The sequence below is a fragment of the Histoplasma capsulatum genome, genomic scaffold, assembly GCF_000149585.1.
Source record: "Histoplasma capsulatum NAm1 scaffold_6 genomic scaffold, whole genome shotgun sequence".
In the NCBI taxonomy this organism is placed as follows: Eukaryota; Fungi; Ascomycota; class Eurotiomycetes; order Onygenales; family Ajellomycetaceae; genus Histoplasma; species Histoplasma mississippiense.
In genome coordinates, this window is record NW_001813977.1 from 1433326 (window position 1) to 1456767 (window position 23442).

Genomic DNA, 23442 nt, shown 5'->3' on the forward strand with positions numbered 1-23442 from the left:
AAATGGCAATGCACAACCGCTTTCCAGGTTGGTTGGAACTCGTGGTATATACATAAAAGTTCGACGTCTCCAAACGCCAATTTCGAACGCATGCAGCCAAGGATAGGGTTTGCAAGTGAGTTGTCGCAGAACAGACGAACAGACGCAAAGAGAAACATCAGGAAGCGGGTAAGAAAGTGCGTCTACGCTTTGGGGTTGTCCACCCTTACATGCGGACGTTGGGGCGTAGTAATGGAATGGTTATATCGGACCACATGCGAAGGTGGATCGACACAGCCCTAAGGTGCATGACCGAGATAAGCACCACAGTTAGGGCCAGACAGCACTTTTCGAGGGGTTTGGTTGGCGAAGCCAGTTCTCGTAGGTATTGGACTAACCATTATCAGCAAGGCGAAGTTTTGAAGCTCAGTCGAGACACTGTGCCACAGCGATTACAGGATCGGAGGGATCGTGGGTGAGGAGGACCGGACGCGGAATCGATATTGAGAAACAAATGGAAGCGAAGGCGCGAACTCATAGTTCGTCAGTTGCGCATGAATTACCACTAGTAGTAATCGATTGACTCTGACGATTTGCGTGAGGGCGATGTGAAGGAATGAAGGGATTAAAATAATGACTGACGAGCTGCCAAGACCCAACTTCCGGTTGAAAAGCCCCGAGAATTAGGCTAGTGGATCGGCGCGCGTGGGTAAGGCTCATCCTAAATTTAGTTAAAGAATCGCCTAGATCAGCCCGAAGAAGACCGACCTGAGTTGGGGCAGCGTCCAGTTAAAACGGGATCGGGCTGTGGAGAGCCAGGGACCTGGTGGCACATAAGGACGGGGTGCAGAACCACTACACCAGGAAGGCGGATGGAAGGGCAAGACTGAAGACTTGTGGGATATCGCTCCATCTGCAGGAATTCGTTCATCCTTGGATCCTCGCCAGTTCATTGTTGATTGGGAGGGGAAGACAGAAAGAAGCGGTAAAAATAAAACCGAGCAACCGCGATAAAGCTCGAGTCCTCCAACCCTCCTTGGTTCACCCGATTTCCCTGCTGAAGTGGAACAACAGAATAAATTGGGAATGCCGTCCAGATCCATGGTGTGCAGACGGATAGTTAATCGTTAATCTCTTTGTCATGTTTCTTTTCTTTTTCCTTCGTTAAGCTGAACTTTGTCGCCAACTATTCCTCTCGATCCGACCCTCGCTCGCCCAAACAAACACACACACAACTCTCTCTCTATCTCACGCTCTCTCCGCCTCTGTTTCTCTGCTCTGTGGAAGGATCTCCATCCTCTATCGGGGACCAACACTCTCTTCTCGCATATCAAAGGATTATATCCTTCTTTCACACTCATTTTCCAGCCTGATCGACCCCCGGCCCTCGTTTCCAGCCCCTCTTGGCCCCGCCTCTTCAACAGTTTCAGACAAACAGCCAAATGCGCTAGAGCGGTCGGAAAAGCGATTCCAGGGCTCTCCTCCGCCACCAACCAACCAGCTCGCCCGTCCTGTTGGAGTGTTCGATTGAGAGTTTGGCTGAACGAGCCATCTGCTTGCCCAGAGCCTTAACCTGTTCTGTGATCTTTTTTTACCCGCGTCGCCTTAAATTTATCACTCTTGTTGCTCTTTGCCCTCGTATCCCCATTTCCAACCACGAACTCTCTGCGATTTTCTCCGCTGCCCTTCACTCCTTACCATCAGCCCATGTTATTCAACAAGTGAGCTGGCGCTAAAACACCTTCGTTGTCTTATTTTCCAAGTGAGGTTATCCTTTGATTTGGACGTTCTAGTTTGCGCTGGCATCAATCTGACCTGCCCATGTCAGCCTAGAACCCAGAGCCAACAATTGGAATACCTCCAGCTAAACTGTCATTCCGGTTTTGACTTCATATCATTAATATTTTCTCCTTTACCCTTGTATAAGTCTCGTACTCTGTCCCTCCCTCTTCTCGATGCAGTGACCCTCTGCGACCATGGGTTCGCCTCGTTATTCGGAATTAGGACTGTCCCTGGGAATACTCGAGGAAGATTTACGTTGGTATTGGAAGTTATTAGCAAGCATCTCAGCTTGGCTTCTTCTGGCTGGGTATGTCGAAGTTAACGGCCTTGTCGCCCACAGAATTTCAAAAGACCGAACTAATCGATATATTGGTGTGTTTCTCTAGGTTTGTTGTTTTCCCACTTGCAATCGATAACCATGCGAACAACATGCGCGGCGGCCAGTTTGGTTTGACCGCTGCCGCTACTGCTCTTATCGGTGTTGGCTACCTGGTTTGCGTTGGTTTCTGTTTGCGGTGGAAGAAGAAGCATTATCTGGTTGACTTCATTTTCATGTATGCAAAATATACGCTGCCTACCATTTTAAGAGCTTCCGCGAAAATTGGAACCTTTTATCGCAAAACCATGGTACTGACAATGATTCCCGCACCTCACATAGACCATGCTTCGGATCAAGCCTAATAGGCGTCTTTAACGTCGCCTTGAATATTCTAGTCAGGCGATTAACTCCCCTCACCGCCCTCTCTATTTCAGTTATCACCATTTCCACCGTTTCCACCGCCGTATTTGGAGTTGCAGCAATCTATAACTCCCATAGTGTCGTTTTCGTCCCACGACGTTCAGCCGTGCGGCGGGGGCGGAACGGAGAGGTTTCAGTCGACGATGCAGAACTGCAACGAAGACAGCTTTTACGACTTTATTTACAGCAAGGCGCGGACCAGGCGCCGAGTCCTGAAGTATCTCACAGCACCTTCCGCATCGATCTCCCCGATGCGGGCTTAGACGCAGATGAAGAATTGACAGTCAAACCCCAAAGGCCATACGAACGTCCCTTACCACCTTCTCCACCACCAGGTTACAAGCCTGGAAGGCCAAGTAACCGATCACCACCGCGTGACGGAAATAATCCTCCTGCCACAATACGTCCTCATCGACATGAACCAAGAGAGATGAGACGGTCCATCGTCGAATTGGGCGATCTATAGCCAATTTCATGCATATTTATTCCATATTTCGATCTACACATGTCTAAATCCCATCTCCACGGAGAGCAGGATGCCTTTTGGAATGCATTCGAAATGGACATCTTTTTCCTTTACCGGGCTGTGACAATAATTCTTTCCTTTTGTTCCCATACCTTGATATCTCTCGGGGTGTTTTTTTTTTTCTTTTTCTGTTTTCTTTTCTTCATTTTATAAAGCGTTATTAGCGATATCCCGGCAGGCGCAGGTTTACAATTTCTTATTTCCTTTCTAAATTTAGTATTTTTGATTTCTCTGTCGATTTATTACTTTCTTTCTGTTTGACTTGATTTTTAACCCACTACAGGATGTCGAGTCTCTTCCGCACAATTTCGCATCGTCGAATCTCCGAACCATTTCCTATCCATATCCGACCATCTTCCGTTATCCCAATATACCACACAATGGCCCCTGCCAAGCCCTCGCCATGTGCTGCTTAAATGCTTCCTCTTTACCCTATTTGACAGAAGCGAAAATTGAGATGGGCAAATTTTTACGAACGCGAAATACGAACACGAAACAACAATCAAAATGATAATGTCAATAAAACGTCATTAGCGAAACAGAATCTCAACATATCATAATAATATAGTCGATGAGACCCATCTCATCACCATATATCATCGATAGATTATCAGGAAATGACTGTCATTTTCATTCATACTCTTTCCCCAAACCAAGGCGAGAGAATGGGTGGAAAAAGTAACAAAAATAACCACGAATACAACAATGAACAAACGTGAACACAACCAGAGCCACAAGTCACTGGGTATATCACTTCTCTACTTTAAGAACGATCCATTCGTCCTCGCAGGCTGCTCATCATAATAACCCTAGAACGCCTACCACTCCATATCTGGGCCCTAAGCTGCTTCGCAGTTACCTCTGCTTTTTCCTCATCGATTATAATCTTCTTATGACCGGTTCCAGCTTATGCTGCATCAGCCAACAACTGTGCATGAAACGTCTTATCCAGGCTAATGAACCAAAATGCCGCGTCATCGACACTTTCCCACACTGTCAACAGCCCGTGATTCTGCAAAATCACCGCCCTGCCATCCCCGAGCGTCCCCTTCGCGATTCAGCACTACACCACGGAATTCGCTGTAAACGGCGTGGGATTGGTAGAAGCGCAGCGCGTCCTGGGTCATCATGTCGAGTTCGCGGTCAAAGACGGCTTTACCGGAAACACTGTGTGCATGGCAGGCAAGGCTAACGTTGTGGCGAGCCTTGTGAATTTCGGAGTGGATGGCAAAGGCAGCTGAATTTACGGGCTCCGTGCCGATGACGACGTCGTCGTTTTCATTGATTAGGATCAAGTCTGAGTCGGAGATTTGGGAGAAGTGCTGGGAACGTGGGTTTAGTCCTGTTTCCATCCTTGAAGTTAGCATTGGTTTGTGATGGGTGCGATGTGGATGTTTATATGGTCATCAGCAGGTGGAGGGAGCCCGATTTGATATATATATATATATATATATATATATATCTATGCCCCATTTCCTAGAGGATATCCTTACGCCCTGTCCCCGTGCTCCTTGCCCAAAATTACAGATTCCAGATAACGACAGATATGAAAAATCGGGCCGGCAAAACGAATGTGTAGAAATCACTGGAAACGTACAAAAATGATCCGTCAAAAATTGGATTTTTCACTAATACGTGACCTGCCACTCTCTCATCGAAAGCGCGATTGGCAAAAACCCGAAACGCCGGCTGCTAGGTGCTGTTTACGGTAGAGCCTCTCTTCCTCCAGACCGTTGAATTTTGGATATTGCCTAATGTTCAACTTCTGGACGGTCACGGTGCGGTTGTGTATCTGGACTTTGTTCAATGACTTTTTCTCTTGCTGGCGCCGGTCTTTTTTGCTCATGAGAGCAATCGGCTCTTCTTTGACGATGGAAGGCGCCATGGCTGTTTTGTTTTTATTTCCTTTTTCCTCTTGTTTTTGCCTTTCCTTTCTTTTTACCCCTTACCTTTTATGGTGTTTCACGCGCAAGTTTGGTTTTTTTGGATAGCTATTTTTTATCGTATTTTCCAATAACGTGCGTAATGGATGAATGCGTTTATCGAAGATATCAACCACCAGTGCAATAATCGTACTCCGTCCCTCTCTCCCAACCCTGCATGTAAATCTTTAGATGATTCAATCCCCACCCATCAAGGCCATCCCCTTCCACACCACTCAGAATGGGAAGGGAGGGGAAACGAAAGAACGTGATTCCACCGAAAGATCGGATCTTCTGCGTGGCCTTCTCAATTGGGGAGGGATGGGGAGTTCCGTTCAAGGAGGCGCAACTTGACTTTGGATAGAAAAAGCCGCGTCTGTATATTTTGCCTTGATGATAGTTAATTTCGATTCCATTGCACCCAACTGAGTGAATAACTTGAAGTAACGCATGCGCGTTCTACAATGTCCTTTAGATAGTTGACCAGAGAATAATGATGTTCAAGTGATATCTTGTAGAGGAGGCTGCACTGATCTGTATATCTATAGAGAAAGTCTCTGTAAAAACTCCATTCTATAATGTTCACTCTGTTGTTCATTTCTTCTGATAACTATTTTGTTGCAGCTCTATTTCTCTTGTGTAATTCATCTCAAGCATGTTTCAGAGCATAATATCAAGTTTCTGCGAAGGGTCTGAGAGAAGGGAGAAAAAAAAAAAAAGGACCCGTTATGTGTCCACTGCGAATGACTTTTCAATTATCAGTGTTCATATCCATCAACTTCATGAACATGTAATATGTATGATCAATGAATGTGATATTCAGTTAGCAATTGATGAACTCAATGGAGAATTGATTTTTAATTACACTGCTACCTTGAAAAAATAGAGAATCAATCAAATTGCACCGATATAGTGATTCAAAGGCTAGCAGCTCTCGATATCAGAAGCTATCTAATATTCTGTTGAACTCTTATAGATTCTGAAGAATAATATTAGCTACCTAGGCTATTTTATCCGTGCTGGACCTCGGTATATCCACTCAACCCCAAAGCTTCAACTCAGCAGGCCATATAAAGTTCAAACAATCATTCGTTTCTAATTTCTCCAGCATAAACTTTTTGATTAATTCTAGAATTCTTGGGAGTTGGATTTTTTTGGTCTCTGCTGCATTATATGCTTCCTCAAGCAATTCTTTATCTTCCAACCTCCATATCCGCCACTTCCGTTCGTTTCCCCATCTTACGACCGCTATGAAGGTAACCCTTTTCGAACCTCCGCCGAAGGATCCGTCCAAATCTCATATAGAGAATATCCTCGAGTTGACCCCCGTGTCTGACTTTGGGCCGGTAAGAATCCATCAATATAACTCGTCAGAACAAAATCCGGCCGGTCATATTTAGCAGGATGCTAACCAAGTCTCTGTACAGGACGTGTTCACGAACACCCGTCCACTGTGGCATCCGCCGGGTGCCCGTGGAATCTACGGTGGTGCTGCTATCGCTCAATGTCTTGCTGCTGCCCAATTAACCGTTGACCCTGAATTTTCACCGCACAGCATGCATTGCTATTTCGTGCTGGCCGGTGACTCTGAAATTCCCATCATATACCATGTCGAACGGGTCCGGGAAGGACGGTCCTTTGCGACTCGAACCGTACAAGCACGCCAAAGGGGCCAACCCATTTTCACCACGACGATAAGTTTCGACCGTGAGGGAGGCGGCGGCAAGAAAAAAGTCGAACATAGCACGAAGAAACCGGATGTAGCACTGCCACCTTCGAACGGGAATACTGTCGACAGAGGCCCTTTTGAGACGAGAAGGGCTGGGATTCTTAATAGTATGTAGATAAGGAGAGAAAAAAAATGAGAATCCTTTGACGTTTTCCCCTGGACTTAAATCGGAAAGCCAAACTAACTCCCCCCAGGAACCTCCCCCAACGCGGAGCAAAAAGCAATCCATCAATTCATTCGAGCGCGAGGCACCATCACTGGCGGTCGGAAAGCCCACCTTTCTGCGTTAGCATACATGTCCGATAGCTACTTCATCGGCACCGTTGCGCGAGTCCAAAACATTCCCCGTTTCGCATCCCCCAGTGCCCTAAAAGCAGCCATCTGCAAGCTGAAAAATCCTTCTGATCTGGACATCGAGGAAATCGAGAGATCCACCATGGAGCTTGCGCGGCAAGAAGCTGCCGAATTTTCGGCTGGGTACGCGCAACAACACAGTGATGATACCTCGCATGAACCACCGCGGGAGATGGGCATGATGGTCAGTTTGGATCATACAATCTACTTCCACAGTCGTGGAGGGTTTAGGGCCGACGAATGGTTGTTCACCGAAATGACTAGTCCATGGGCAGGCGACGAGAGGGGACTGGTTATGCAGAGGATCTGGGCGCAAGATGGGACGTTGGTGGCTACATGTGTGCAGGAGGTGAGAACTGTGGAATCCTTTCCTTCAACCTCACCAACTCTCGTCCCCGCTGTGAGTATATTTTTTTTTCATCCATATCCTTTGCTGACACATGACGATTTTCACAATTACTAGGGCGTTGTGCGCTTGAAACAAGACAGCCTCAACAAGGCAACAAAACTGTAAGCAGCAATCAATCGCACGTTATGCCTGAATGCTTGGAATTATCTCCTCTTTTCTTTTTTTCTATGTTTCTATTTGCGATGCCATATTGCCGTCTTCTGAACACTGCTTTTTTCCTTGCTCTTGGGTTCGTAGAGGTTCGTGGATAGACAACTCTTTGTGTACATAGTTTTTTTATCTATTTTCTTGTACTGTTTGTGGGATTATGACTTGGTTGGCATCGATTGCTATCCCCCTTTTTTTTACTTTTCTTGTTCTGTATTACTTCTCATTGTGGCTATTACATGCACAGGGTTGGAATGTTTGATTTTCCTATTTTCCTATTTTTTTCATTCTCTTCTTTATTTGGCGGTGTGTTTGATGAAATCTCTGGCCCTATCCGTCCATCCAAGCTTATATGCACTATTATTTCTCGCAATTTTCACCACAATATTCCTACTTATTACCACATAAACGACATGATATTTGCACTGCCTCTGGCAGGAGGAAAATGCCCTAAAGATAAGCCAGCGAGCTCGCAGGCAGTACTATTCTCAGGTCTGCTACTTTCCGATCTCCCTAACAGCGCATATTTGAACGTTTGACATGCCGTCGACGTTCATACTCCCGGCCGGATTCTCAATAAACCACCATTGCCACGCATATTTCGCGGGAGATCATGACGTGGGAGCGTCCTGGCGTGGGAAAGGGACTCTGTAGAGTTCTTTGTCACTATCTTTATCATCACTTCTGCAACTGGCTACCGAGATATTCCCATCATTCGCACTGATAGACTATCTTCTACATGCGAACTCGAGTGACTGCGGTTGTAGGTGTCATACTCTCTACGCTGCAAGGTGCGCTTTCGGACTCGAGGTCTTCACGGCCAGTGATTTTTCTGCAGTAACCTTGAAAATTGACCCTTGAAAACGACACAGATAATGCAGCCCCACGCTTCAAAGATTGAAGCGTATCCTATGGACTATTTCCTTACCAAGATAGGAAATGAAAAAGGAGGAAACAGATATACGCTGAACATTTGTCTTCAGCAAACCTTCATCCGCAATGTCGGTGACACTCCGAAAATTCTATTTGCCAAAAAGCTCCTATTCACCGCAGCTGTAGATTGTATGTGACAAGGTCTCGAAAAAATCTTATCACAGTTTTCACATAAACCCTTCCTCACTATTGCGGGAAGTATTATTCGTAAATCGTGAAGACTAGGTTGTAATTTAATCGGGGAAGGTTGCTACAGCCGCAATACATGCAGAAACGAAAATTTCGAGATGAAGATAGGCTATGAACTTGTGCGCTCTTATTCAGTCCACTGTTATCTCATAACCCTTTATTTGTCACACAAGGAAGAGTTGATGAGGTTTCTTGAACGGGAATATACGGGAGAGGGACCTTGCGGGTATTACTGCTTCATAATTAGTATTTTTGAGGCGGCAACATTGGAAGGACTCATGACTTTCCCACGACTTGCCAACGAGATACAAAACTTCTGCCATGAGCCCAGCCATTCCATATTCGAATGCGGCGAATCGGGACTGGATATTGGACGACGTGTTCCTCATATCTTCATTTTGAGGGAAAAGTTCGATTTGATAGCAATTTGACCCAGTGCCATCTACTGCAGGAGCCATAAATGGAATAAGAATATATAAAATATGGACAAATAGTGGTTTTCTTCCTTCCAGATAGCAATAGAAGTAAGCATCAAATGGTTGACAGTTCAACGTGAACGGGGCTCAAATTTGAAGCCATGTTCACCTCTTGTCAGTGATTTCAACCCATCTAAAACACACCCACGGGCAGCATCATTAATACACCCCACATCACCTTCATCGCCCCAAGGGACTGTAGAATTAGGGGGTTATATTGGAGATTCGGGGTAGATTAAGGGGTTAGGCTTTGAGAACCTCGGAAAAACGATCTGCACCCAAAGGATGACTAATCATCATGTGTATGCTGTTTTAGTGGGTTTGAACCTTTTTCAAGTGTACATGTACGCCCTCTGCATCGGGACATAGCCTGTCAATCAATTTGCAAATGAAATGATGTTGGCCCTTGCTAAATCTTCTGTACAATTCTGCTTAGAAGGGCATTCACAGGGGTCCACAACAGGGTTCATTCTCCGATAGGGATTAACTTCCCGAAGACAATCTGGGATATTTTCTCGCGGCGTGGGTTTGGCTATTTATCGATTTCCTGGGAGGAAATCACCGACAATACGGCGCATGAGCGGGACCCCGCATCTACCCCATGGGGTTTTGATCGGTGGATGCTTGTTATTATTATATCGCAATGGGTCGGTGATGATTTTGTCAGGGTGACGGCACTCACTCTTGGAATTAGAGCCAGCAGCGCGGCACAAGCGCCCCCTGCTTTTAAACCTCACGCTGGTGTGCGAGTTGAGTCTGAGATACCGACTCTTACCGGCGTATATTAAGGGAACTATCCAGATGCACACCATATGATCTAGGAAGCTATGGATCACACCGGCATAAAACCTCAGAACATCGTTGCATTGCCCTTGTCAGCAATGCAATGTCAGCAACGCAATGTCAGCAACTCCAGCTTCTTGAGGTCATCGACTTGCAAGTTGCGAAATCCATTCAACTGGGAAGTCAACCAGATCAAGATGTTGCGGACATTGGGACACATGGAGCATAATCCCTTCCTGTTCCTCTATTTCTTCGACTCTATATTCGGCGCCTCTACAACCAGGGAAATCAAACCATCTTCATAATTTACCCAATTTACCTACCCTTCCTGATTGAATCGTTGAAAATGGTACAGCTATGGAAAACGGAGAGCAGTTACAAGGAGTGCAACCAAAGTGACAGCGATGAAAGCGAAGAAAACCCCCCCAAATCGGTATCGCATTTCTTTTGGGCAGCTATTTTCATCGGATTGATAGCGTTCGGCGCCCTCCTTATAGTCCTTGCCCCGAAAAATTGGCTTCGGGGAAACTCATGCGTGTTCGCGTCAGGTTCGAAAGAAGTGTCATCGTCACCGCAACAACAAAACGATGAGGATCTTGTTATGGACTGTGGAAAGACACGCGCAGAGGCAGTTGCTCGCGGTTGTGTCTTAGATATTATGGGGGCGGCATGGCTTCCCCAGCTGTGCTATGACAAGGAGCTTGCTGAAGAATCTGTATCGCCAGATACAGAGCTAGCGAAGGTTGGAGGTTCCGGAATATCCCAGTGGTGGAGGAATTACAATCGTACCGTTGAAATCTCTCAAGATCGGCTCCAATATCTCGATGATCTGGTGGGATATACCTGGGAGGAATTCCATGTGGCACATTGCTTGTACGATTGGCGAGCACTGGTCAAAGCGGCGAAACGGATTCGAAAAGGTGAACGGAATGTGTATGTGCATATCTCACTGCTGAATTATCAACATGCAAACCATTGCAGTGAGGTCATTGCCAACCAAGATCACCGAGCTGGTGCGACGGCAAAGGTCGATTTTGCACTAGGGAAATGCGTACGACTAGACATGTATTAGGCTCAATTCAAGTTGGAGTATTTTAGATATGGGAACAACCAGTTTAGAATGCCCACAAATCAACCCCTGAATTCTTCTTAAGGAGTCAATAAATTCTATACCAAAAACTATTCTTCATTCTATTTAAAAGTTGATATTCGTTCAAAAAATTAATTTTACAGGAAAGGGAAAAGGAGAAGAAGAAAATTCTATTCATGGTATATCGGGAAGCATTATGTCTCCAGGCCTCCTCTGAGCTTTGTCATTTTCACGAGAGCTCTGATGTTTCTCTGCCCACTTTCTGATTGCCTCAAAGTTTCGACATTTGTGGACAGTATTGAAATCAGCAAATGGTCCAACATGTTTCACCCACCATTGTCCCAACAGCCCTACATCTGCCGTACACATAACATGCTGACGAAGGATGTCGATACAATGTCCTGTTGATTGTTATTATTTACCAGTTAATGGGCATGTTCTTTCTGGGGATCATTGGGCATGACGCACCGATATGTGTTTTAAGCCTCTCCTCTGGATCCAAAAAGGGCCCTCCCCCCATCTTCGAATAATATTCGAAATTGAAATGTGAGGTTTGACGGAGCAAATTCTGTGGCAATCAATCAGCATACATTACATATATATGCTTGGAGAAATGGAGAAGCTGCGTCTGCCCACTCACCACACAATGGAGATGATGAAAAACCTCAATATGCGCGAAAAAGCCTCCACCTTGCTCTTTCATTCGTTTCACCTGCCCTTGTTTAATTCCGTAATTTTCTGCTTCATCCTCCGGAACAAGCACTGACGCGACTAGGAACCGGTTATGATATATGTTAACCCAAGTCCTCTACGATTCGATTCAACATAAACAACATGGAGATGGGTGACATACAACGCGTGCCGAGAGCGAGCCATGCTTCATCGACCAGTGGCCCTGGTGGTTGTCGGTAAATCGATGCTTTCGTGAAAGAGCCATTGAAGAGGACAGATTCATACGCTATATCAATATCCTTCATAACAGGCGAAGCTGGGTGCCCATCATCAGACAAAATAGATATGCTTAGTTCCACACTTCAGGACCAGCTATAACAGCAAATTATCAATTCCCTTGCTTGGACTACTTACAATATTGAGTGGTGTGTCTGCTGCATATTTTATCCAGATTTCTGGGTTTGAACTGTTCTGCAAGAAGTATGAAATTGCAAAACACAGAGATACCCAACACAATTGAGACAACAAAATGATTCAAATTCCGGAAATGTTGTCGGTTAGGAATTTTGTGTTCAGTTTCTTTCAAAAGAGAGAGATTCTCTTCTTCATCCAAATGTGAACCCATGTCTGAAATGCTCAGACTCACCATTCTGTGTATGTGTAGCCTCTGGTCTTTGGATACAATAGCTATCACAGAATGTCTTCGCAAAGTCGTCCTCCTCCACCTGCAAGTGGGAATTCGACTCCTGAGGCAGGGAGACAACAACCCCGCTAAAGATATCCGCGGCTTTTGTTATCCAGCTGCAGCTGACTGAGACTCCCACAGGATGCGTCTGAGAGTTGGAATAACGCCATATATACTAAGGAAAGGCGTTGTTTTTTTAAATGTAACCCAATATCTGGGGAAAGAATCGGTTGTCTGAGCATAAATCCGGGTTCCACGATAAAGAAACTTGCTGACTTCGAAACGGCATCAGCAGGCTGACGTCGATTCGGCACCACAGTGGAACATGTCAGCAAAACCTGCGACGCCGATGGCAAAATTGACAGTGCCGAGCATCAGGATTCTCTCGGCATTTCATCGCGACAGCAATTAACCAGTTGATGCAAGATGGGAGATTTCATTGAAAGAATACTTAATGCCACAGATTTGTGCCCTTTCAACATCTGTTTAGAACAAACTTCCACTCACATTCCATCAGAAAATCCAAGCGTCAACGTCAAAAGTCCTTTCTTTATCAAGAAAAACTCCAAAACAAAAACTCTACCAATCTCAAAATGAAGGCCTTCTACTCTTTCGCTCTCCTCATCGCAGCTGCTCTCGTCTCTGCCGCACCCGCTGACGTATGTACATACAATGGCTTGGATTTTGATGTTGCTGAACAATTGCTGATAGCTATTGCAGAAGCCTGCTGGCAAACTCGTTCCCAAGGGTGAAGTTACTGGCGGCCGCGAGTACATCTACTACATTGTTCCCTCTGCCGAAGATGATGGGGCCTATTAAGTGAATACTCTGACAACTCAAATTGAAGAGACAATGGTGGGTTCGGTCATGTAGGCCGGGAAGAACGTCGTTCTCTAGTTGGGTAACTGGGGGTGCGGGACGGCGGACCTTCCAGGGGGCGGAACGGGGATAATGTATCTACGCCGTAGTGCATAGCTTCTATCTATATGTGGAGGGATTCCAGGATTGACATGTCAGCATATCCCGAAACAGCTCTTCCAAGGAAATAGATAGAAACTTAAATCCAAGTGGGTTGCAAATTCTACATTCAAAGGGGAACCTACTTCGCATTGTAGCTCCTGATAACGTAGAGCAAAACCTGTAATAATCGTTACCAAACGGCTCTTTGCGGGGCATTGTAGAACTGAGCCAAGAACCGATGTGATTTCTTTGATAGTTATAGCAGTGGCTACGAGCAAAATAAGCCTAATTAATGTGACCAGACATGTAGGAATCGGATCCTCTCGCCAGCTAATGCATCATGCCCCCCTCCTAAGCTTGCTCCTAATTGATTCCCTTTCAGAAATGCCGTTTCACACATGTATATCTAAAGCGCAGTCTATACCCTTCATATTTGAGCTCTAACAATCATCTTTTTGAATAATCCATTTGCACTGAATATACCACGCGCCCAGGTCATTTAAGATGTTTAAAACCGACCCTTTCCCCACGAAGCCGAAGAAGAGATATTTCCCTCATGGCATTTCAGGCTGTGCTCTCTTTTCGGTCATTCTTTGTGCTATAATTTCACTTTGGGGAGCATACCTGATCGGATCGAGCCGCTACCATCTGGACAACGGCAACCGGGGGAAATCCCCTATTCCAACTTGTAAGTATCACACTCTCCCACGCCCTTTGGAGGGACATTTTTAGAGACTTTATGCGCTTTTCGTGGGAGTTGCCTTGCTGAGAGAAAATTTTCTGTCTCTCCTTTTTCTTTTTTTCTTTTTTTGCAGTACCGTTTCTGAAAGAGCCTGTTGTTTTCAACCCGGATCCCCGCTGGTCTGGCACGGACCCCCTAACCCACAAACATTGGGAAGAGGAGCATCTTAATGGCTTCACGCATTCATTTGTCCTCGATAATCCGCGGGATTACGGACTTGAGAAGGGGATTCCCTCTAGAAAAGGTTTTGAGCGGTTTGGTATCAGCATGTACCATCAGCTCCACTGCTTGGTATGTTTTGGCTCAATCCCATGAAAACAATTGTACGGTACACGTCCAGTACATGTATATATGAAGAAAAAATAATGATGATGATGATGATGATGATGATGATAATGATGATAATCTTTCAGTTACTGATCCCCAGCTCATAGGCAAGCATTCGAATGGCCTATTTCAATCAAACAGACAACCATCAACATCGACGGGATGAGGTGGACATGAGGCTGCTGAACCACCTTCACGTTGATCATTGCTTTGATTATCTGAGACAGGCAATCCGATGCTCTGCCGACCCCACAATTGAGTGGGGTCGAGTGGAAAGGAACGGAAAGCGAAAGGAAATTGATGGATGGGGTGTTCCTCACCGCATTTGCAAGGATGTGAATGTTTTTGAAAAGTTTATTGCGCAGCACCAATAAGCTTCTTCTTTTTTCCTCCTCGATCTCGCGGCCAGCAAGAGGGAGGGAAGGGAAAAGGAGTGGGGTTTGGGGGAGAACGTTTTGCAGTTAATCATGGAGTGGGCGAGATAAACTATGTAACAAGCCGTACGGAGTACAAATCGCAAGATCTGCCTTCCTTGTTACCAGGGAAGGATCACCATCATCAGGGATGTCTAGACAAATGCCTACTAGAGGCCTTCCCTTTTCGCCGATTTTGCCTTCACCCTACGTAGCCTTTGCCGGAAGAATCGAAATGGAAAATCAAAATTTCTAACCATGCCATGCCTAGTGCTGAGCATCAACATGATTAAAAATTGATAGAGTTTAGCTCCTTTTTTATCCTCTTTGAGATCCTGGAATCCTATAACATTGGGATTATATTTTTCTTCTAGAGATGTAAACATATACGAATCATTGTCAGGTAATTAGAGGGATGGTTGATAGACCCTGCTGATGGATGCTCCTGAGTGGAGATACTGATTTAGATGACGGGCACTGTTGCTTGAACATGGGTGATTCGAGCCACGATGAGAGCTATTTTCCCCGCCACGTCAACGAGGTACCTGGCGCTCGAACTGCCGGATCCTGTTGCCCTTCCAAAATTTTCGGGATGTGCTATATGACGACAACAGAATTTGAAATTAGAAATCGGCAATAAAAAAAAGCGGAAGACGGCAGTGGAATCAACCTACAATGAGTAAGAAACGGGTTCAGAATCGAGCTTCCTCATTTGGGCTTATGAATGCGGGATGGACCGAGCTGTGTGGTATTGGTTACAGCGCTAGGGACGGCGGCGTGTTGGCCCAGGAATAATACCCGCAAGCACGACACAAGCACGACGGGCATAAGACAGGCATCCCGCCACTGGATGTGGATTCTCCACGGCAACGTAGCTGAATGCAGAGACGTCAGCGGAATGTCGAAAAAGAGCGAAGAGCGAAGAGCAAAGAGAGATGACGGCTGATCCATGCCTGATGAAAGAATGTATGTATTGTACTCCGTATGTACTGTACATCCAGACGGGTTGAAAATCATAGAAAATAAAAATAAAAATAAAATAATAAAATAATAAACAATCGGATTGGATCTGCTGCCAATATAATAATAATAGGAGTCCCGTTGCTTGTTTGATAGATGGCTCACGTTGAAAGCCTTGTCCAGCACGTATTTTTCCTTTCACCATCTCATGGTCCTCCATTCATCCCATGGCTGCAACCACAGTCAGAATGATTTTGCATCATCTCTCCTTAGGTTTACCATGACACCGAAACTCTGACTCGCATTGCTAGCCTATTGGTCTCTCGTTGTGATCTTCAAGGACCCATGTGAGAATTCAATTCAAGTCTCTTGGAATCGTTTTCGGGTGCAACCTTTTACCCCATACTGCTCAGTGCTCGGGGGAAGTGAGATCCCACTCTGCAATCACGGCAGGAGATCTCAAAACCTTGTTCTCCGACTCTACCCAAACCAGGTATGTACCCCTCGCTTCAGAGCGATCGATGAAAAATTAAGCAATGGGTCCAAGAATGACCCTCGATACCAAAACATCATATGTGGAAAAGCTGTCCTAAGCCTGTCTATCGATTGCTATGAAGCGACTAGCGGATCAACTGCTCTGCGGGTTTTTGGGTCGAAGTCAGAAATATGCAAGGTTCTTGCTACTTCCCGCTAAAATAAAGCCAGTGTGTAGTTACGGCAAGTGAGTTTATCGTGCTTGGTTGACTAAAACGTGAGCAACTAATTTCCCATGGTTAGCCATGTGAGCATGCATATGCAATATACCACAAAATATTATTAATAACGACCCAGATTAGCCAATTCTGTTGGGATGGGACCTTGCATCCTGCAGATATACATGTGAATGTTAACACTCTTCCTTGGCCAATGTTGTCATTGACATTTTCTGACGGTTATTTCATTAAAGAACATAAGTCCACACAAAGTTGATCTTGCCGATGTGGCAATCGTCAGAAGAGAACAAAACCGAGGAGAAAACTTCTCGAGAGCAGCTCGCGGCGAAAGAACGCCGTCGTCTTCAGAATCGGATTGCTCAAAGGAATCACCGTACGCTGTCCATCCCTTATCCAGAGGAGAATCGGCGACCAAAGCTAAGTGACATGAATAGGTAAAAAGAAGGCCCCAGCTGAACGGAAATGAGGAGCAAAAATTACGAGAGGGTCCCAATGCACATGCCGATGTGCAGGTACAGCTGAGCAATAATATCAAATATAACGAACACGCTTCGGACGAGGATCCCGCGAATGTGCATGGATCACTTGCCCTTTCGCATCCCCCGCCGTTCGGTAAGGCCTGTCGCTCGTCAAACATTCACGACCACTATCGGCATATCCCCGCTGTATGGCAATCCGACAATCAAATCATAAACCACTCCTCTCGCTCCTCCCAACAGCGCCGGCGCGCCGACGAGACTTGCAGCACGAGCACCACCCTGGGGAATTTGTGGAGGGACCAGGATATCCCCCAAAACCCCAGTGGAGTCGCAGGGCCCCAATTCTCAGAAGATGTAGGGAATCTAAGTTGCCTGGTGACCAACAGTCCTGACCTTAGCGCGGCGTTCGATGGGACGGATTCTGATATCGGCAGCCCTGCCGCACAATCTTATTCTGCGGCGCTTGCTACAATTGAACCCTGTCCACCTCTATCATCCGCACAAACATCTGTCTCCGAGGATGATCTCGGCTTGATCGGCGTTCCCCCAGGATGGCCAGGGAATATATTCGGCCCACCAAAAAGACTGCGCTCCTATAGCGAGAACACAGGAAGGATCGCCCAGAGCTCTCCTTTTCTCATGAATTTAGAGAGCCATTCAGAGCCCGAAAAATGTCATGATGACTCCGAGGGCAAAATGGCGCTTCACCTATCCGCAGAGAATGGCCACGCCAATATTGTGCGATGCCTCTTAGAATTCGGGTCCGATATCAACAAGCGCGATGGGTCTGGGGCTTCTGCGTTGCATTACGCAGCTGGAACAGGGAATGTGGAGGTTATATCAATCTTGTTCGAGAAAGGCGCTGATGGGAATATAATAGACCTTCAAGGACGCACTCCTCTGCACATAGCGGCCGAAAGGGGCCACGAAGCTGCTGTTAGGATTTTAATTCAGTCAGGAGCCAGGGTAGATATTCAAATCCAAAGGAATCACGTTTCCAACAGATATAACACTTAAATATAAACCCATAGCCAGTGCTCATTTTGAACGCATGTCTCTAGAGCATCATCGCATTGAGGGCCACGTGCAACATAGAGGTTGAAAATCATGTCAGCTTTTCTCAACATTGTCATTTATACAATATAGACATTTGCTCAGTAGATGCCGTAAGGCTGCGTAGTTATAGTTATATATGCCAATGTAACTTAGTTAACTATAACTACCTTCTCTAATTAGTAAGCCAGTGCGCAAGGGATAATATCTACCTGGAGGAATTTTGGCCGGTATCTTTAAAAACTGACATTCCAGAATGGATTTGAACTTTTCAGCCTCGCATGGAGCTGCTGAACATATTCGCAATTCTCAATTCTCGCTTCCCTGAAAAGCGAGTCATTAGATAGTATCGCTGGAGTCAGAGTCCATAATGTCGATTATGTGGTAATGCTTGGCCAAAATATCCATATACATCTCCAGCCTAGCGCTTAAAGCGCTCCTCAACATCGTTACACCACCTGGTATTCGACAAGAATAGCACGTGTGAGAGATAGCTGGAATAAACGAAGTATGGTCCAACAGAGATCCATGAAGGGGGATCGGGAGGGAGGCAAAGGCGATGTATAAAATACAGAAGTCACAGTTGCCCTAATTCAAAAGCGGATCAATCAGGGCTAAACTTTATTGCAACCTCTCCTAAACTTCCCGTCTGCGCCGGGCCAATGTAAGTGAATTTGAACCGCCGGTCTGGGTTGCTTACTAAGCTGTGTTCTCCTTTCCAACGTCACGTCTCTCAAGTTAAAAATTTTGCTAGTCCCTTCATAGCGAGATATATCTCGTTGAGCCTTCTAACGCTAGAAAATTTGTTTATAACACTCATATGGTTCTGTGCGTAGCCTTTCGATCTCTGCTGTGTTGTATTACCCCTATCTACGTTGATTTGGCTCCTCCCTGAGTTTCAGCCACCCAAATACTGCAGACCCCCAATGGTCTCTCCCCTTATATTTCCCCACTGCATCGGGCCAACTTTTTATTTCCGTCACAAGATTCCTTAGCTCTTCTAACGGGAGTGCCTGGAGACGCGTTAGGGAAGTTTTTACTCCAAACACTATCGCTCTGGATTTCGGTAATCTGCGAAACGTCTGTCTTTCGCGACGAAGAAGAATATCCTCTGGCCGAGGTTCAACATCTCTGTGGCCCAATCCAACCGGCTGAAAGAGAATCGAACTCAGCGATTCATCAGGCTTCGTTACTTGAATAAAATAACTCGACCGTTCCATTGGCGAGTCTACTGTTAGCCGCGATAGAAACCTACAGTTCAATCAGTCGAATTGCACTTTTCTTTGGTCGATGCTGGGATATGACCAACTTATTGACAGAGAACTCAATCTCCTTATGCCATAGAGGAACAGGCCCATGCATCTGAGCAATGGTATATCCAATTCTCTCCATGGCGCACCATCCCACGGGGAATAGACTGGCTGTCGCCGCTCTACCTTGTTTTCAGCAAGTGGTCCCTCGGCGGGTTATAAGTTGATAGGACTTACAGGTAACTCTGACCAGCTTCATTCTCCAATATGATACTGAGATCTTCCATCGCAAGTCGAGCTGCTATCTCGAGTGGCTCAAACCTATTGGTGGGATCTCCGAGATGGTATACCTCGCCTGTCGTTGTGATACTAACCTCATTTTTATCCATCTCAAATACATCAGGGTATCGACCGCATAGATATGTGGCAACTTCATGCAGTAATTCCTTGCAAGCATGTCGGGCTTCGGGGAGGCATTGGAATACTTTGATTCTTTGAGTCCGAAAAAGGGAGTCGCGCAACTCGTGCTGCTCCATATAATTTTTATCGATCGTCAACCAGTTGCGCTGATCGAGCCTTCTGAGCCCCATGGTGGTGCGGTACTTGGCCCTGCCCTTGATTTGTTCGACTGGGTAAGGAGACAGGTTTTCCAAATCAAAGCCTGCTTTCCCCTTTCCCACTTTGGATTTCAAGAACGACCAAATAATTTCACCGAGGAGGATAAGGAGAAGTAGAAAAAAAAGCAAATTCCAGAAGACTTCCATATTGACCTGCGAGGCGTTTTGGTCGCAGTCACCCACAGAATTCAACACAATTTGTTTCGACGGATGCGGATTAACTCAAAAGATCATGAAGTAAGGGGCGAGTTGGCGGCCTTAAGGTCATGTATGAAATCAACTGGAAACATTCATTTGAATAATACTAAACGTCTTTGCTCCATTTTTCTTCTTGCTGTCCTAGATTTTCCTCAATAGAAAATCTAGGAGGAGGTATTGCCGACGTCCCAGCCCATCAGAAAATTAAAATCCTCCCTACTGGTAGGATTGATATGAATTTTGGCGGTCTCTGCGGGTCTAGTTCTTTCCAAGACTGATGTGCATAACTCCGGCATCTGAGTTTAAAATCGAATAGCAACACTTATTCCGCGAGAAGTCCGTACGCTAGAGGCCCTGCATTACTTATGTGGACCCTATGCAGAGCCACCAATCCTGCTTGGAAGTATTATATTGTCGTGTTTTTGTCACATTAGTTTGGCTTCTCTGTGCCAAAGAACGATGACGCTCAAGACAAGGATATGTGCGCATGATACAATTTCTACGAAAGCTCCATGGGCTATTGGGGGAAAGAATTTCGACAACAAAAATTAAATGCCGTCAACCGACTGCTGGGATTGATCCTCAGGATTGCCATTTCTCCTGCATTGTTTTGCTCGCATGTGTCCACGGGTGTTTTTTTTTTTTTTTTTTTTTTTTTTTCTCACCGTTCTTTCTATATCGCCGCTTTCTTCTCAAAAGCCGCGGTTACCGCCAATCCATGTTTGGGCCATTTCTTCAGACCATCAGAATTATGAATTGGAAAAAGTATAATTGAAAATTTGATAAACTACCCTGCGCAAGCCGTTTGCCTTCTTTCCCGGCCGGTTATCTAAAGATATCCACTTGTCAATGTGGTTCGTGAGCTTCCCTCCGCTCATCTGGCATTTGTTAATTAAGCATCCAATTGTTACAGATCAGAATTTTGGGGCCGATGGCTGTCTGCTATTGGCCCTTTTTCACGTTGCCCATTGTAGCGCGCTAATTAGTGCTACATCAAAACCTTAAGTTTCCGCCATATCCCAGCGGCTCCTTGCCAAGTACCAATGCTTTGGACAAACCTCCTCAAGTCCTAGTCGAACATGATCCACAATCATCACAACAAACCTGAATAAACGGGGAGTCAACTGATTTGCCAAAAGAAATTTCCAAAGGTAATACTATAGAGTTTTTTCCCCAGGGTCTCGAATCCGGACCCTGAAGACGCCACATTCCACCACAAACTTCTTTTCCTACTGACCCTCACTAGATCGAGTAGTACTCTGCAGGCACGGAAAAAGAAATGAGAAATGATAAGAAACCACAATGTTACGACTGACAAAGCAAGTGGTAAAATGTAGTGCCCCCCCGCACAGAAATTCTGGTGGAAAAAGTTCATCGATGCCAACTCCACTTACAATGACGAGACAGTAAAACCCTGTCCATCAATTGCTTTGTTGTCTTCTTGTATTTTTGTCGTTCCGGGCGGGTAATGACACAAATCATTTTCGTCCTTAGAAGGTTGGAAACAATGACTATGTATAGACGACTGGAATTTGAAAACCCCGAAGTACGATGTAGCCCTCCCCATCAGAAATCCTAGACAACTTTGGGATCGGTAAATGTTTCGTGAAAGCCACATTTGACGGCCTAATGCTCTAGTTAATTAACTTTTCTTTGTCCCCAATAGCTTCTCCGCAAATCTATCAAACCCTCCCGTTCTCCAGTGGATGTTTACCGCTTGTTGAATAATCATCATCACCATCACCACAGAAAGGAACAAAACAGCATAGACCGCCATTCCTGCTGTGGCAATCAAATTTATGTCTGCAAACACTTCTAACTGGCATTCTGAAAACCACTCAAGGGCTACCACTCATACACTGGCTGCTCATGTCGGATTCTAAAGGAAATAATTTCAATGGGATTACATCATTTTCTTTGTCGGATAGTTACTGCATCCCTAACATTTACAATCGAGCCAGTATCTACACCCGTGTATACTGTCATGTTGTGGTGAATGTTGACTGGCAATTGTCCCTAGGAACTATTGCTGCAGCTTCTGAGGTGTTTGAACCTCGCGGCCTTTGACAATGACAGCCGTTCGTTGACTTTTGCTGTGGTTTCTTCTCCTTGGTGGGTTCAGAATGGAAGATCAAATCACAAAACGGTGGCGCGCGTCTTAAGCCTTTCAGATATATTACTTTTTTCCTTCTCTTTGTCTCGACCAATTCCAACCTGCACGCGAGTGGGGAGAGAAACGCGAGAAATTGGATATTTGGATATTTTCTGCCAGCCAACCACGGGGCATGGAATGACGACTTCGAATATACCAGAAATGATATTTTCGATGAACCCTCAACTTGGATCTGATTCAGCGGATTCGGTTTCGCGTACTTCCAGCCGAGGAATTCCCATTTGCTCCGAGGATACGAAAGAGCTGATTGTTTCCCGGATTTCCTTCATGTCTCGTGCCCTCCCAGCCCACTTGCACCCCCCGTTTCCACATCTCTAAATCCCCATCTCGCAGAACATTCGCTCTCCGGAAGTTATCAACATCAAAAGAACCTTGCAAAACTCGAAAGTGTATTCGTATAAGAGCGCCACGTCACAAAATATCGGATTTCTCGGTCATTCTTTTCCCTCATCATTGCCACCCCTTGACGCTTGTTTCTTTCTATCCTCACTTAATCAATCCCAAGCATTCACCGTGGCGATGATCTGTCAACCCTATATAGTCTCATCAAAATACGTGAATACAAATAAGTGATCTCCCGATATTCAAACTCTTAGTCAATATCATACACTACGAAAAGTTGAGGTACAACTGTCTGAATTCTCTATCCATCGCTAAATCACAGAGACGTGAGATATGAAGACTCTGTGATATAGTTATGGAAGTATGTATGTGATATGAGAGGACTTCCAGATGCCTCCCGGCATTGGCATCTGCTACTGTGTGATCTTTTTCCATCAAAAGTGCCTATGTCTTGTTTTTACTACAGACTTCTGACGAGCTGTTCATTCTACACGACTAAGTATTTTAAGAAGCTTGCCTGTGTGTAAATAGCCAGGCACCGTACATAACGCTCAATTCTCATGAATAAGTGATACGTAACATGAATAAAAGGTAGATGATGCCTTTTCACAGTCGCAAATTTTCCAATGGCTATTGAAGGGCAATTGGCCGGCATTTCATCACATGGTTTTCACTCATATAGCACCAATCATACTTTTCTTGTCTTTTAAAGAGATTTTATGGGGCTTGCTGCAGTGTGTTCCCACCATTCGATAGGGGACAAATGGCCTCCCACTTTTAGTATTCATCCGCTATGTCAT

At 45.4% G+C, this 23442-nt stretch overlaps 9 protein-coding genes across 9 annotated transcripts; 6 read left to right on the forward strand and 3 right to left on the reverse strand.

Moving 5' to 3' along the window:
* Positions 1-1955: 1955 nt before the first annotated feature.
* HCAG_06756 (predicted protein) lies at positions 1956-2966 on the forward strand (the record flags this gene model as incomplete). The annotated part of the gene is made up of 3 exons (XM_001539101.1): positions 1956-2068; positions 2148-2315; positions 2420-2966. The coding sequence occupies 3 exons, from the start codon at positions 1956-1958 to the stop codon at positions 2964-2966; spliced, it is 828 nt and encodes a 275-aa protein (XP_001539151.1).
* Positions 2967-3789: 823 nt separating this feature from the next.
* On the reverse strand, positions 3790-4911 carry HCAG_06757 (predicted protein; the record flags this gene model as incomplete). The annotated part of the gene is made up of 3 exons (XM_001539102.1): positions 3790-3932; positions 4021-4368; positions 4704-4911. The coding sequence occupies 3 exons, from the start codon at positions 4909-4911 to the stop codon at positions 3790-3792; spliced, it is 699 nt and encodes a 232-aa protein (XP_001539152.1).
* A 1287-nt stretch (positions 4912-6198) lies between these two features.
* Positions 6199-7545, forward strand: HCAG_06758 (hypothetical protein; the record flags this gene model as incomplete). The annotated part of the gene is made up of 4 exons (XM_001539103.1): positions 6199-6294; positions 6376-6784; positions 6872-7380; positions 7495-7545. 4 exons carry the CDS (start codon positions 6199-6201, stop codon positions 7543-7545), a joined length of 1065 nt encoding a protein of 354 aa, XP_001539153.1.
* Positions 7546-9286: 1741 nt separating this feature from the next.
* HCAG_06759 (predicted protein) lies at positions 9287-11040 on the forward strand (the record flags this gene model as incomplete). Its single annotated transcript, XM_001539104.1, has 4 exons — positions 9287-9299; positions 9636-9964; positions 10324-10901; positions 10950-11040. 4 exons carry the CDS (start codon positions 9287-9289, stop codon positions 11038-11040), a joined length of 1011 nt encoding a protein of 336 aa, XP_001539154.1.
* Positions 11041-11476: 436 nt separating this feature from the next.
* Positions 11477-12035, reverse strand: HCAG_06760 (predicted protein; the record flags this gene model as incomplete). The annotated part of the gene is made up of 3 exons (XM_001539105.1): positions 11477-11626; positions 11699-11829; positions 11912-12035. The coding sequence occupies 3 exons, from the start codon at positions 12033-12035 to the stop codon at positions 11477-11479; spliced, it is 405 nt and encodes a 134-aa protein (XP_001539155.1).
* Positions 12036-13008: 973 nt separating this feature from the next.
* On the forward strand, positions 13009-13234 carry HCAG_06761 (predicted protein; the record flags this gene model as incomplete). The annotated part of the gene is made up of 2 exons (XM_001539106.1): positions 13009-13074; positions 13136-13234. 2 exons carry the CDS (start codon positions 13009-13011, stop codon positions 13232-13234), a joined length of 165 nt encoding a protein of 54 aa, XP_001539156.1.
* Positions 13235-14384: 1150 nt separating this feature from the next.
* Positions 14385-14818, forward strand: HCAG_06762 (predicted protein; the record flags this gene model as incomplete). The annotated part of the gene is made up of 2 exons (XM_001539107.1): positions 14385-14408; positions 14552-14818. 2 exons carry the CDS (start codon positions 14385-14387, stop codon positions 14816-14818), a joined length of 291 nt encoding a protein of 96 aa, XP_001539157.1.
* Positions 14819-15792: 974 nt separating this feature from the next.
* HCAG_06763 (predicted protein) lies at positions 15793-18026 on the forward strand (the record flags this gene model as incomplete). The annotated part of the gene is made up of 4 exons (XM_001539108.1): positions 15793-15823; positions 16129-16310; positions 16764-16903; positions 16973-18026. 4 exons carry the CDS (start codon positions 15793-15795, stop codon positions 18024-18026), a joined length of 1407 nt encoding a protein of 468 aa, XP_001539158.1.
* Positions 18027-19110: 1084 nt separating this feature from the next.
* HCAG_06764 (conserved hypothetical protein) lies at positions 19111-19902 on the reverse strand (the record flags this gene model as incomplete). Its single annotated transcript, XM_001539109.1, has 3 exons — positions 19111-19213; positions 19318-19494; positions 19550-19902. The coding sequence occupies 3 exons, from the start codon at positions 19900-19902 to the stop codon at positions 19111-19113; spliced, it is 633 nt and encodes a 210-aa protein (XP_001539159.1).
* Positions 19903-23442: the final 3540 nt, after the last annotated feature.